The sequence below is a fragment of the Triticum dicoccoides genome, chromosome 3B, assembly GCF_002162155.2.
Source record: "Triticum dicoccoides isolate Atlit2015 ecotype Zavitan chromosome 3B, WEW_v2.0, whole genome shotgun sequence".
Lineage (NCBI taxonomy): Eukaryota > Viridiplantae > Streptophyta > Magnoliopsida > Poales > Poaceae > Triticum > Triticum dicoccoides.
Genome location: NC_041385.1, coordinates 459151456 through 459166822, shown reverse-complemented (window position 1 = coordinate 459166822; position 15367 = coordinate 459151456). Strand labels below are relative to the sequence as shown.

Below are 15367 nucleotides of genomic sequence, written 5' to 3'. Positions count from 1 at the left end.
TAATTTAAATGCATCAATATTCATAAGTTCATTTAGGAAAATCATAAATATTGAAGTGGCACCATGAAAATGTTACTGTGGCTTGCCTTAGTACTGGTGAGGTTCACAAGGCTCCTGGTGATCCTCAAGACAAGCTGGCTTTGCTGAAAATATTCAAAACCACAAAAACAAAATATCAAGAAACCTTCTGAAAATTGCCAGAAAATCCAGACAGCAAGGAAAAATCCCATCCTTTGGGCGCTGCTAGATTTTTGGACACAGAACACGATGCAAAAAGAATCAATGCATTTGGACTTTCAGGTAAAAAGTTTTGGCTGTTTGAATGCTACTAGAATTTAATTGAATCTGAAATAATAACAGGGGGTGATGTCGATAGCATAATCTCCCGGGGCGCTACCACTCATACCGCTTCGCGCGCGTAATGAGTAGCTGACTAGCGGGCCCCGGTAGTCAGGCCAGAGGGAGGGGAGAGGGAAACAGAGAGGCACGGCGCTTCGCCGGAGCTCACACCGGCGTTGAGACTTCTTGGAGGCGAACGAGAGGGAGGGATCGACGCAGAAGACGATTGCGCACCTGTCCATACCCGTAGCATGGCTAATGGTGGCCGGACGGCGTCGGATTTAACCTCTCCAATGGTGACAGAGGGCGGAGGTTGCCGGAGTTGGAGAAGACGGCGGCTTGGGGCGGCTCCAGGGGCTCTAGCTAGGTGCGTTGGCTTCACGGAGGAGAGGCGGAGGCCTTGGCGGGGTCGTCTTGGCTTGGGAGGGGCCGAGGTTGCGGGAACGATCCAAAGGGGATCGCCGGCGAGCTCGGCTCCGGGACGGTAGCCTGCGGCCTGCCCGGCCGGGCTGCGGCTTCTAGTGGCTCTAGGAGGGAGTGAGAGTGGGTTTGCGATGCTCTAGGAGGCTGCGGAGGGGGGCTTTTAGAGGTGGGCGGCGAGGAGGGCTCGGGCTCCGTCGGAGGACACCTGTCCCTGGCGCCCGGCGACGAACGGTGCCAGAGAGCGGTGGAGAAGGTGACAGAGGTCACGCAGCCACTGTACGCGGGCCCCTACAAGAAATATGTCAACTTGTGACCTTGACTATTGGTCACTGAAAGGTCATTGTTTTTCATTTGCGACCTTTTTATGACCAAAAATAGAAGGTCAAAAGCTGGCAGTCGTAAACTGAAATTAATGACCTTCTCTGTGAGAAGGTCGTAGATGTTTACGACCAAAACAGAAGGTCGTTGAACCCATGACCTTTTGTTTTGGTCACTGGCTGTCTGCCCAGGCCACGTTGGATCCGACGTGGCAATCTGACGTGGCAAAATTGCGACCAATTGAAAAGGTCAAAAATTAGAATCGGCCCGGTCCAATTGGGTGTTTATATGGGTCGAGCCCATTAATTCAGCCAATTTAGTGTATTTTTTCTGTCAATTTGTACACGGGCCATACTTCCATATTAGGGGGCCTGGGCCTTTTTTGTAATATATTTATTTTTTTATTTTCTGAGGCTTTTTTTGTTTCACTTTTTAAACAGACCAATGCTTGTTGGGCTGTGGCCTTTCTCAGCCCAATTTGTTGTCCACTATTAGATCTCGGATTTTGAAATAAATGTTTGAACAAAATTGTTTGGGAACAAGACCTCTTTAATCCAGTTACACACACGCATCCGACATTGTTTCATATTCAAATCAGGAAAACTCAATGTCGAATTCAAATCATCCATCATATCACATCACATAACACATCTCCCAGGTTTAGATAACATAACAAAATCATCTCAGGAATACATTTCCTTACACAGGAACTATGGCATATCTACCACTATCCTAACATGTACGTATATGCATGTGAGATTTCTTGACCGGTGCATGCATCACTGTAGCAGCCAAGCAAGTAGGCATCATTGACGTCTATTCACAGCTTTCCTCGCACCAGAGAAAGAATCAAAACAAAAAATATTAGTAACTTCAAATCAGAAAGTATATCCGCATCACCATAAAATAGTCGCAGACCATCGCACAGAAGCCAAATACTATGAACTGATGATTAGTAGACACGGACATGATTCAGCTACGTAATGGCTACCACAAGCAAAAGTGACAAGTGTGTAAGCAAGCTGCTAGTGTACACAAGGTATTGAGCTCCTGCTGTTTAGTACGCATACACGGTAGGCTACTGCTGCTAGTGTTCTAAACCAACAGAGCATGCTATAGGAGCAGAAAATAGGGAGCTAGGGCTAGAAGATGGAGCCGACTCACCAGAGAGCTTGTGGTCGCCGCCGTACAAAGCCGCCATCACGCCGGTCGCCTCAAGAAGCACCACCGCACCAGAGACGGTGCTAGACGTGTGCAAGAGCAGAGCACCTGCTGCATCCATTTCCAAATAGAACAAGAACAAAAAATTAGGAAAGGCTGCAAACAAATTAGGAAGGGTTTCAAAAAAGGACAGTTATTTAGAATGACAACAGAAATTCAGCTAGTACCATGCTTTTTGTTCTCCAGCTAGTTAAAATGAGATACTCATTCATACAAGAAAACATAGACACAATATGAATATTCATTGCACAAGTGCAAGTCATGTAAAATACTTCACTGCAACACATTGCGCCTAACTTCGCATAAGATATAATTGATAAAATCAGTTTGCTGCTACTGCCATTGGAAAACCGGCACCGAATTGAGCGGTAATAGAGATATATTTGAGAAAAATCAGTTTGCTGCTACTGCCATTCAAAATCTAACTAACCAACTGGTTCGAACACTAGGCAAAGTAAGACAGAAACAAGTAAATCGGCACCGAATTGAGCGGTAGCAGAGAGGGGAGGGGAGACGTGCAACTTACAACATCACTCATGGACTTCCACTTCTCACCACCGGCCTTGCCAATCTGCAATTCAACCAACCTAAACCATATCAGGACACAGAATTCACAAGGAAACTCATCTCGCAGCACCACCAATTCGAAGGAACAACAAGACAGAGGCGGGTGGGGGACGCTTACCACGGAGACCTGCTTGACGCCGAGGTGCTTCTCCTTGTACGCCTTCGTGAAGTTGTCCCTGCGAAGACGAAACACGCACCAAATCCTTGGTCAGGATGTGACGCCACACCACAGAAGCAACACGAATCGAACCAGGAACCAAGACTGAGACTCACATGAAGATGAAGAAAGCGCTCGGGGGTGCGTGGGCTTGTTGGGGTCCTTCTCAGCCTTGATCTTCTTCACCGCAAGCCTGCGCCACCACAACGGAAACAACAACATCAAACCAAACCGAGTCAGAACCCGACGTGAAATAGAAGCAGCCACCACGGGAAAAAAACAAGACGGGGAGACGAGGGAGGGAGGGGTCGGGACCTGGAGTTAACGGCGCGGTAGCCCACCTTTGTTACTATGTTAAAGAAAGTTGATTTGCCAACATTGGGTAACCCCACCTGCATGAAACATTAACAGTAAACTTCATATATCCTCTTATTCCTCTACTTGGCAACAGCAGAATAGTGCGCCAATCAACATTCAACAGAAGAGTAGTCCATTATGATTTATGATGAAATCTGAGATCGAATAAAGGATTATTGTTAAACACCATCAATGAGACTAGAAGTGCGGCACTGGCAACTCATGAAACTTCTTGAATAGTAGTAGTACATAGTAACATGCTAGTGTTGTCCAAGCAGACTGAGTTACATGCATAATACTACAATTCGTCCACCCCGAGCAGTCAAGATAAACACATGCCAAATCTAAATCCATAACCAACTGCAACTTCTTCTTTTATAGTCTACAACAACATAGTTCAGTAGTAAATCAGAATAGAATCAATCTATTATAAGACAACATAATGCTCTTTTAACAAAATATCAACACCAAGCACCCATTCAACTGCACCAAATTAATAGTACCATAATCTGTATGGTTAATTTTCAAACACACATGTGAAATCATATTGTCAAATGCATGCACATATACCACTAATATCTTTGCAGCAACATTTGTCTGCCATTTTACACATTAAATTAGATTAAGAATGTGAAGCAGTGCATCTCCATTTTCATGACACTGAGAATGATAGCAGAAAACAAAATCGACCAGGTTACAAACATGCAGCAAAGTAAGCAAGCGAGCAAGCAAAACCCTGCAGCTCAATCGATTTCTAGCAGATCCAGTGGCCTTCTTTGCACTCATCTATTAAATGAAAGACACTAGAACACAAGTCTAGGAGCTAGAATCAGAATCTACATTGAACTAGATAGGAAACTAATTCAACATACAGAAGGCATGTGCAGTATAAAGATTAGAGACTAGAACTAGATTAATATGTAGCTGCCACAACAAGAATGATTAATTCCAACAGGATAATCAGGTCCATATATTTAAGTCAAGCCGGGAGCATGGAGCAGCAATAGCCTTCCCACTTCTGTCTTGTCCATGCCAGGAGACAATGGGATAATCAGGTCCATATATTTAAGTCAAGTCGGGAGCATGGAGCAGCAATAGCCTTCCCACTTCTGTCTTGTCCATGCCAGGAGCTTGCTAGTGTTCGAAACCAGCAGTTTCTGTAACAAGTAACTGAAACTATGTAAATGTAAAGAAAAAGAAATCTAAAGGTGTATGAGAGCACATCAATCAGATTCAGGATTCGGCTATACCTCCTCGGACAACCTTTTAGATGGTGACTTGTCAACATTGATGGGTGGCAGCATGGACCAGCGAGCACCCGCGAAGAGAGGAGAAGAAGGCATCGTTGCAGGGTGTTGTGGGCAACAACCCGATTCTCCTCATGCATCGCATAAATCACCAGAAGTTGAGAAGAGCCCCTGGCTTGTCATAACCTGTATGGTTATATGTAATTTTTAATTCCAACAACTATATGTTTTGAGTTGTAATAAATAAGTAGATGTTTACTGCTTATTCTCCTTTTTTCTCAATTGCTTGGTGTAACGAACTTTGTTGGATAAAAAATGTTTTGAAGTGGAAGGTCATGTTATAAATAAGAATAGTTGAATACAAATAATCAAGCTATATAATATTACTATGTTATAAATCAGACATGGGTTAGACAGAGTAATGTCTTGTGTCTGGATCATGCATGGCAGGACTACAACATCTTACAGAGGCAATTCTGATTTCTGGTTGAGCATGCACATTAACCATTAGCATGTGCTGATATGCAGCATCGTTTGAACAAGGTACAGCCTGGGAATTTTTAGCTGTTTCATAAATACCTAAGAGCAACAGTCTCCTCTAACCTTGGACAAACAACATCTTACAGAAGCTGACACGCAGACGCAGCGGGACAAACGTGTGAGGGTTTCGCATGGGGTGGGAGGGCGAGGGAGGAGGTACCTCGCAGCCGATGAGGTTCTTGGCGTAGTCGACGACCCTGTGCCGGCGCCGCTCCGCCTCCTCCGTTGGGTGTAGTCGCAGCAGCACCTCGTGGGCGGCCGCCTCCGTGGCCCACAGCGCTGGCGGATGGTCGGGGGCCGCGGTCGCAGCGCCATCAGCATCATCCCGCGCGGCTGCTCGTCCGGGACCCAGCCGAGGCCAGTGGGTGGCTCAGGCCCACGCCATGTGGTTGGGGGAAGCCATGGCGCCGCCGCCCCCTTGTTCGAGTTGCTGATGGAGGGGCCACGCCGGTGCCGAATCCAGCGCCCGCTGGCCTCGATGTTGCCGGATGTGGCAGACCGGCGGAGAGGGTAGAGGTGGATGGCGGAGAGGGAGGCGGCGGCGAGGGGAGAAGTGTGGCAGAGAGAGGGAGATCTGGATCGGGGGCGGAGTGGGCGTGCGGCGTCGCCATTGATTCGATCTGAATCAGGGGTTCGGGAGTTAGGGTTTGGGAGGTAGGAGCGGAGGGAGTTACAGTGGTGTGGGATGGATGGATGGATGTGTGCCATGTCATCGATCCGTGGCACACACCTTTCCACCAATGAGAATTTAAGTTTATTTTCTGAGTGTAGAAATGGTTTTTTTAAGAACATATGAAATCTTGATGGAAAATTGGATCATATTTTGTGAAAATGCTTCAATATTGTGCACATGTGTGTATATTGGGATGGGGGTTTTATTTCTTTACACAAAAAGTCATTTTTCAATTTTTAGAGTGGCAATAATCGGGTTTTTTGTGAACGACCTAGCAAATAGTTGTTGTAAAATTGGACCAAATAAATTTTCTAAAATACTAGGCCATATCTAATGCACAATTGACCAAATAGTTGGGTGTCAAAAGTTTCGACCCACCTCTGTTGAAAAAGACAAATTTCTGCCTATTTAGTTGGAAGCGGGTCAAATTTGAATTGCAGCTACCTCGTAGTTTCCTATTTATTTTTTCCAAAAATCATTTCTAGGTACGCAAGTATCTATTTAATCACAGAAACATCAAAAAAAAATTCAAATATTCAACCACTAACTAGGAATGGTCATGCCCGCCATTTTGACCGCATTCTGAAACGGGCATAAAATATTCAAAAATATCGAAAAATTGGAAAACCTTTGCATTGTGTCATTACATGTGACGAAGTTACCAGGAAAAATAATAAACTTGTAATATGGAAATTATTTTAAAAAACTGTTCTCAAAAAAGAGTTATCATGCGTGAAGATTCATGGCTTTCAAGCCAAATGATCAATCTTGTGGCAATATTCATGGCATAGTTTGTTCAAATGGTCTCATATTGTGCACAAGGGTGCATCTTGGAATTCCAAACAATGTTGCCTAAGGGAGTTTTCACTTTCATTGCACAAAAGAGCCATTTTCCATTTTTCGAGTGCCCCAAGTGAGGTTTTTTTGTGAAGGACCTACCAAATAATTCGTGCAAAATTGGACCAAATAATTTTTATAAAATACTAGGCCATATTTAATGCACAATTGACCAAATGGTTGGGTGTAAAAAGTTTTGATCCACCTCTGGTGAAAAATACAAATTCCCGCCGATTCAGTTGGAAGCGGGTCAAATTTGAACTTCAGCTGCCTCATAGTTTGCTATTTATTTTTTTCAAAAATTATTTCTAGGTACATAAGTATATATTTAGTTAGAGAAACATCAAAAGTTTTCCAAGATTCAACCACTAGCTAGGAATGGTCAAGCCCGCCGTTTTGACCGCATTTTGAAATGGGCATAAAAAAATCAAAAAATTGGAAAACATTCGCATCGTGTCATTATATGTGACCAAGTTTCCAGGAAAAATAATAAACTTGTAATACGGAAATTATTTAAAAAATGTGTTCTCAAAAATGAGCTATCATGCGTGAAGATTCATGGCTTTCAAGCCAAATGATCAATCTTATGGCCATATTCATGGCATAGTTTGTTCAAATAATCTCATATTGTGCACATTCTTTGCACAAAAAGTCATTTTTCAATTTTCAGAGTGGCAATATTCAGGTTTTTTGTGAACGACCTAGCAAATAGTTGTTGCAAAATTGGACCAAATAAATTTTCTAAAATACTAGGCCATATCTAATGTACAATTGACCAAATAGTTGGGTGTCAAAAGTTTCGACCCACCTCTGTTGAAAAAGACAAATTTCTGCCTATTTAGTTGGAAGCGGGTCAAATTTGAATTGCAGCTACCTCGTAGTTTCCTATTTATTTTTTCCAAAAATCATTTCTAGGTACGAAAGTATCTATTTAATCACAGAAACATCAAAAAAATTCAAATATTCAACCACTAGCTAGGAACGGTCATGCCCGCCATTTTGACCGCACTTTGAAACGGGCATAAAAAATTCAAAAAAATCAAAAAATTGGAAAACCGTCGCATTGTGTCATTACATGTGACCAAGTTATCAGGAAAAATAATAAACTTGTAATACGGAAATTATTTTAAAAAGTGTTCTCAAAAAAGAGCTATCATGCGTGAAGATTCATGGCTTTCAAGCCAAATGATCAATCTTGTGGCAATATTCATGGCATAGTTTGTTCAAATGGTCTCACATTGTGCACAAGGGTGCATCTTGGAATTCCAAACAATGTTGTCTAAGGGAGTTTTCACTTTCATTGCACAAAAGAGCCATTTTCCATTTTTCGAGTGCCCCAAGTGAGGTTTTTTTGTGAAGGACCTACCAAATAATTCGTGCAAAATTGGACCAAATCATTTTTATAAAATACTAGGCCATATTTAATGCACAATTGACCAAATGGTTGGGTGTAAAAAGTTTTGATCCACCTCTGGTGAAAAAGACAAATTCCCGCCGATTCAGTTGGAAGCGGGTCAAATTTGAACTGCAGCTGCCTCATAGTTTGCTATTTATTTTTTCCAAAAATTATTTCTAGGTACATAAGTATATATTTAGTTAGAGAAACATCAAAAGTTTTCCAAGATTCAACCACTAGCTAGGAATGGTCAAGCCCGCCGTTTTGATCGCATTTTGAAACGGGCATAAAAAATTCAAAAAAAATCAAAAAAATGGAAAACATTCGCATCGTGTCATTATATGTGACCAAGTTTCCAGGAAAAATAATAAACTTGTAATACGGAAATTATTTTAAAAATGTGTTCTCAAAAATGAGCTATCATGCGTGAAGATTCATGGCTTTCAAGCCAAATGATCAGTCTTATGGCCATATTCATGGCATAGTTTGTTCAAATAATATCATATTGTGCACAAGGGTGCATCTTCGAATGGCAAACAATGTTTCCTAAGGAAGTTTTCATTTTCTTTGCACGGAAAATTCATTTTCCATTTTCCGAGTGCCTGAAATGAGTTTTTTTTGTGAAGGACCTACCATATATTTGTTGCAAAATTGGACCAAATTAATTTCATCAAATAGTAGGCCATATTTAATGCACAATTGACAAAATGGTTGGGTGTCAAAAGTTTTGATCCACCTCTGGTGAAAAAGACAAATTCCCGCCGATTCAGCAGGAAGCGGGTCAAATTTGAACTGCAGCTGCCTCATAGTTTACCATTTATTTTTTCCAAAAATCATTTCTAGTTACATAAGTACCTATTTAATCATAAATACATGGTTTGGTGGCGATACGTCGAGGTTTGGATGGTGGGCGAGGGCCCCAACTCTAGAGCGCATAAACTCGCATGCCTGCCGCGTGGTCATCGCGTGACTGTGGCGTTGCCATGTGTTCTGGGTGGCCTAGGCATGTCTAGTGGGTTGGGAAATCCCTAGGTAGGTGCTAGGAAGAAAATCACAACATAAGATTCTCATGAGGAGACTGATCGATGCTCAAACATGAATAAGCAGCCAAGTGTTTGATTAGAGGTACGGGAAATACACATGGCTAATGGGCGTGCGTTTTGGCTGAGGATGATCAGTTACTAAGAAGATCGTCTTCACAAATTTTAAGCTCAAAAGGAGGAGCCTAGGTGGTACTTGCTTTGCAAAGTACCACACTGGACATAAATACGAATGTTGAAGCTGGGCTCAAAATAATGAATGGATTGAGCTGGCATTTGGTGGAGGATGGTTATTTGGGTAGAGGAAAGCACTGTAGAAAATGGATACCATTTGGACATGCCAAAACGGTACTTCCTTCACAAAGTGCTGCTCTGAACAGAATAGGAAAATGAATATTGTTGAGTTATTTTTGAACTAGGCAAGGAAGGTTTTTGACATATTTCATGAAGATATGATCCAAACTATTTATGATAATTTTTTGGGAATTTTTGCAATAACAGAAATATAGGTTGCTTCACAACCTAGGGCAAAAATTGACACATGGACATGACACATGGGAAAAATTGATGAGATGTCGCCTAGTCATCACAACCCACCACAATCTACAAGGTTATGACCTACTTTCCAGGAAAAATAATAAACTTGTAATACGGTAATTATTTTAAAAAAGTGTTCTCAGAAATGAGCTATCATGTGTGAAGATTCATGGCTTTCAAGCCAAATGATCAATCTTATGGCCACATTCATGGCATAGTTTGTTCAAATGACCTCATATCGTGCACAAGGGTGCATCTTGGAATGACAAACAATGTTGCCTAAGGGAGTTTTCATTTTCTTTGGACAAAAAATTCATTTTCCATTTTTTCGAGTGCCCAAAATGAGTTTTTTTGTGAAGGACCTACCATATATTTGTAGGAAAATTGGAACAAATCAATTTTATAAAATACTAGGACATATATAATCCACAATTGAAAAAATGGTTGGGTGTCAAAAGTTTTGATCCACCTCTGGTGAAAAAGATAAATTCCCGCTGATTCAGTTGGAAGCGGGTCAAATTTGAACTGTAGCTACCTCGTAGTTTGCTCTTTGTTTTTTCCAAAAATCATTTGTAGGTACATAAGTATCTATTTAATCAGTGAAACACCAAAAAAATTCCAAGATTCAACCACTAGCTATGAACGGTCAAGCCCGGCGTTTTGACCGCATTTTGAAACGGACATAAAAAATTAAAAAAAATCAAAAAATTGGAAAACCTCCGCATTGTGTCATTATATGTGACCTAGTTTCCAGGAAAAATAATAAACTTGTAATATGGTAATTATTTTAAAAAAGTGTTCTCAGAAATGAGCTATCATGTGTGAAGATTCATGGCTTTCAAGCCAAACGATCAATCTTATGGCCACATTCATGGCATAGTTTGTTCAAATGACCTCATATGGTGCACAAGGATGCATCTTGGAATGACAAACAATGTTGCCTAAGGAACTTTTCATTTTCTTTGGACGAAAAATTCATTTTCCATTTTTTGAGTGCCCGAAATGAGTTTTCTTGTGAAGGACCTACCATATATTTGTTGCAAAATTGGACCTAATCAATTTTATAAAATACTAGGCCATATATAATGCACAATTGACAAAATGGTTGGGTGTCAAAAGTTTTGATCCACCTTTGGTGAAAAAGACAAATTTCTGCCGATCCAGTTGGAAGCGGGTCAAGTTTGAACTGCAGCTACCTTATAGTTTGCTCTTTACTTTTTCCAAAAATCATTTCTAGGTACACAAATATCTATTTAATTAGAGATAATTCAAAAGTTTTGCAAGATTCAACCCCTAGTGATTTGAACTACCGTTGTTCCATAGTTTGTTCTTTATTTTTCCAAAAATGATTTCTAGGCACGCAAATAGTTATTTCATCAGAGATCCAACAAAAGTTTTGCAAGACTCCATTGCAATTCTAGGGTATTTTATTTTCCTATTCTCACGATTTTATATTATTAAGTTGTTTCAAAATTTTCATATAATGAATAACCTTTTTTAGAGACATACATTTTAGAATTTTTTTATTAAATTCAAAAAGTGTTCATCATATTTCAATAATGTTCATGATATTTGGGAAAATGTTTGTTGAATTAAAAAATGTTCTTGAATTCAAAACATTTCATGAAATAAAAAATGTTTTCATTGAATTTAAAATCTTTTTAACACACTTCTGAATTCGTGAACGTTGTCTTGCATTAGTGTACATTTTTTTTAATTATAAACACTTTTGAAATCCCCAACTTTTTTATGAAGCAAAAAATAAAAATGGAAAAAGAAAACACAAAACAAAAAACTAACAAAAAATGAGGGAGCCCCGCCTTGGGCCGGCCCAAGCACACATAGAGTCGACAACAACCTTTATTCCTTAATGGGCCAAAGTCTAGGCGACTCACGAAAATGCTAAAAGAAAAAAACTAGAGGTGGCCTCGTCCGAATGAGGCCCAAGCGCAGTCGGATAGATACCTTAAATACACCGTGCACGCTATTGATACACCTGCATCTTTGAAAGGTAGCAAGTGCATTACATAAACCAAAAGGCATATGTCTATAAGCAAAAGTACCAAAAGGGCAAGTAAAAGTGGTCTTTTCTTGATCCTCTTTTGACACAGGTATTTGAGAGAAACCAGAGTAACCATCTAGAAAGCAAAAATGTGTATGTTTGGATAATCTTTCTAGCATTTGACCAATAAAAGGCAAAGGGTAATGATCTTTTTTAGTAGCTTTATTTAATTTGCGGAAATCAATTACCATCCTATAACCTGTAACAATTCTTTGTGGGATCAATTCATCTTTATCATTAGGAACAACAGTAATACCTCCCTTCTTAGGGACACAATGGACATGACTTACCCACTGACTATTAGCAACGGGATAAATTACACCTGCCTCCAGGAGCTTTAGTATTTCCTTTCTTACCACTTCTTTCATCTTAGGATTTAACCGTCGTTGGTGATCAATAACTGGTTTGGCGACTTTCTCCAATTTTATTTTGTGTTGGCATAGAGTGGGCCTAATGCCCTTAAGATCATCAAGAGTATATCCAATAGCAGCATGGTGCTTCTTCAAAGTTTTCAATAATTTCTCCTCTTCCTGCTCTGAAAGGTTAGCACTAATAATAACAGGATATATCTTCTTTTCATCAAGATAAGCATATTTAAGAGTATCAGGTAATGGTTTAAGCTCAAACACGGGATCACCCTTGGGTGGTGGAGGATCCCCTAGAATTTCAACACGCAAGTTGTGTTTCAAAATTGGTCTCTGTTTAAAGAATACTTCATCTATCTCCCTTCTTTCATTCATAAACATATCATTTTCATAGTCTAGCAAATATTGTTCTAAAGGATCATTAGGAGGCACAGCAATAGAAGCAATACCAATAATTTCATTCTTACTAGGCAATTCTTTATCATGGAGTTGTCTACGAAATGTAGCAAAATTAAACTCATGAGACATATCCCCCAAACCAATAGTAACAACATCCTTTTTGTAGTCTATCCTAGCATTAGCAGTATTCAAGAAGGGTCTACCAAATATGATGGGACAAAAGCTATCTTGTGGGGAACCAAGAACAAGAAAATCAGGAGGATATTTAACTTACCCACACAAGACTTCAACATCTCTAACAATCCCAACTGGTGAAATAGTATCTCTATTGGCAAGCTTAATTGAACATCAATTTCTTCTATGTCAGCAGGTGCAATATCATGCATAATTTATTTGTCTAAGGAATGAGGTATTGCACTAGCACTAGCACCCATATCACATAAGCCATGATAACAATGATCTCCTATTTTAACAGAAATAATAGGCATGCCTACAACAGGTCTATGTTTATTCTTAGTATCAGGTCTAGCAATTCTAGCAGCTTCATCACAGAAATAAATAGCATGCCCATCAATATTATCAGCCAAGAGATCTTTAACCATAGCAATACTAGGTTCAACTTTAATTTGCTCAGGTGGTGTAGGTGTTCTAGTATTACTCTTACGGACCATAGTTGAAGCTTTAGCATGATCTTTTATCCTAACAGGGAAAGGTGGTTTCTCAATATAGGTAGCGGGAACAATAGGATCATTATAAGTGATAGTCTTTTCTTCAACTTTAATGGGTGCAGCTACTTTTACTTCAGTGGGAGGATTATATTTAAACCACTTCTCCTTAGGGAGATCAACATGAGTAGCAAATGATTCACAGAAAGAAGCTACTATCTCAGAGTCAAGTCCATATTTAGTGCTAAATTCACGGAAAGCATCGGTATCCATTAAAGATTTAACACAATCAAACTTAGATGTCATACCTGACTCCTTACCTTCGTCGAGATCCTAATCTTCAGAGTTGCGTTTAATTCTTTTCAATAAATCCCATCTGAATTCAATAGTCTTCATCAAAAAAGAACCAGTACAAGAAGTATCGAGCATGGAGCGATTGTTGAGAGAAAGTTGAGCATGAATGTTTTGAATAATCATTTCTCTTGAGAGCTCATGATTGGGGCATGAGTATAACATTGAATTAAGCCTCCCCCAAGCTTGAGCGATGCTTTCTCCTTCGCGAGGCCAAATATTATATATGTAATTACGATCACAATGAACAAGATGCATAGGATAAAACTTCTGATGAAAATCCAATTTCAATCAGTTGTAGTTCCATGATCCCATATCATCACATAGCCTAAACCATGTCAATGCCTCTCCCTTAAAAGATAAAGGGAAGACCTTATTCTTGATAACATCCTCGGGCATACCTGCAAGCTTAAATAATCCACAAACTTCATCCACATAGATTAGGTGCAAATCGGGATGCAATGTTCCATCTCCTGTAAAAGGATTAGCTAGCAGTTTCTCTACCATACCCGAAGGAATTTCAAAGTAAAATTTTTTAGTAGGTTTAGTAGGTTGAGGATCAATTCTTTGCTCTACTGTTTGGGGTGAAGATACCCCGAACAAGCCCCTCAAAGGATTATGTTCCATAGTAACAAGTGACAGTAAATTTCAGCACACTATATAATTTTTTCCTTACCAAGTTCCACTTACCAAAGGCGCTTCACTCCCCGACAACGGTGCCAAAAAAGAGTCTTGATGACCCGCAAGTGTAGGGGATCTATCGTAGTCCTTTCGATAAGTAAGAGTGTCGAACCCAACGAGGAGCAGAAGGAAATGACAAGCGGTTTTCAGTAAGGTATTCTCTGCAAGCACTGAAATTATCGGTAACAGATAGTTTTGTGATAAGGTAATTCGTAACGAGTAACAAGTAACAAAAGTAAATAAAGTGCAGCAAGGTGGCTCAATCCTTTTTGTAGCAAAGGACAAGCCTGGACAAATTCTTATATGGAGAAAAGCGCTCCCGAGGACACATGGGAATTATCGTCAAGCTAGTTTTCATCACGCTCATATGATTCGCGTTCGTTACTTTGATAATTTGATATGTGGGTGGACGGGTGCTTGGGTACTGCCATTTCTTTTACAAGCATCCCACTTATGATTAACCCCTATTGCAAGCATCCGCAACTACAAAATAAGTATTAAGGTAAACCTAACCATAGCATGAAACATATGGATCCAAATCAGCCCCTTACGAAGCAACGCATAAACTAGGGTTTAAGCTTCTATCACTCTAGCAACCCATCATCTACTTATTACTTCCCAATGACTTCCTCTAGGCCCAAGAAATGGTGAAGTGTCATGTAGTCGATGTTCACATAACACCACTAGAGGAGAGACAACATACATCTCATCAAAATATCGAACGAATACCAAATCCACTTGACTACTTATAGCAAGACTTCTCCCATGTCCTCACGAACAAACGTAAATACTCACAAATCATATTCATGTTCATAATTAGAGGGGTATTAATATGCATAAAGGATATGAACATATGATCTTCCACCAAATAAACCAACTAGCATCAACTACAAGGAGTAATCAACACTACTAGTAACCCACAGGTGCCAATCTGAGGTTTTGGTACAAAGATTGGATACAAGAGATGAACTAGGGTTTGAGAGGAGATGGTTTTGGTGAAGATGTTGATGGAGATTAACCCCCTCCCGCTGAGAGGATCGATGGTGATGACGATGGTGATGATTTACCCCTCCCGGAGGGATGTTTCCCCGGCAGAACAGCTCTGCCGGAGCCCTAGATTGGTTCCGCCAAGGTTCTGCCTCGTGGCGGCGGTGTTTCTTCCCAAAAGCTTTCTTATGATTTTTCCAGGGTA

General features: G+C 40.4%; 1 protein-coding gene across 1 annotated transcript; it reads right to left on the bottom strand.

Annotated features, from left to right (window-relative positions):
• Nucleotides 1–1900: 1900 nt before the first annotated feature.
• On the bottom strand, nt 1901–4263 carry LOC119279581. The gene is made up of 10 exons (XM_037560779.1): nt 4255–4263; nt 4085–4168; nt 3953–3979; nt 3341–3417; nt 3096–3218; nt 2987–3044; nt 2828–2872; nt 2469–2487; nt 2245–2352; nt 1901–2025 (listed from the first exon to the last, which is right to left on the bottom strand). Exons 1-10 carry the CDS (start codon nt 4261–4263, stop codon nt 1901–1903), a joined length of 675 nt encoding a protein of 224 aa, XP_037416676.1.
• Nucleotides 4264–15367: the final 11104 nt, after the last annotated feature.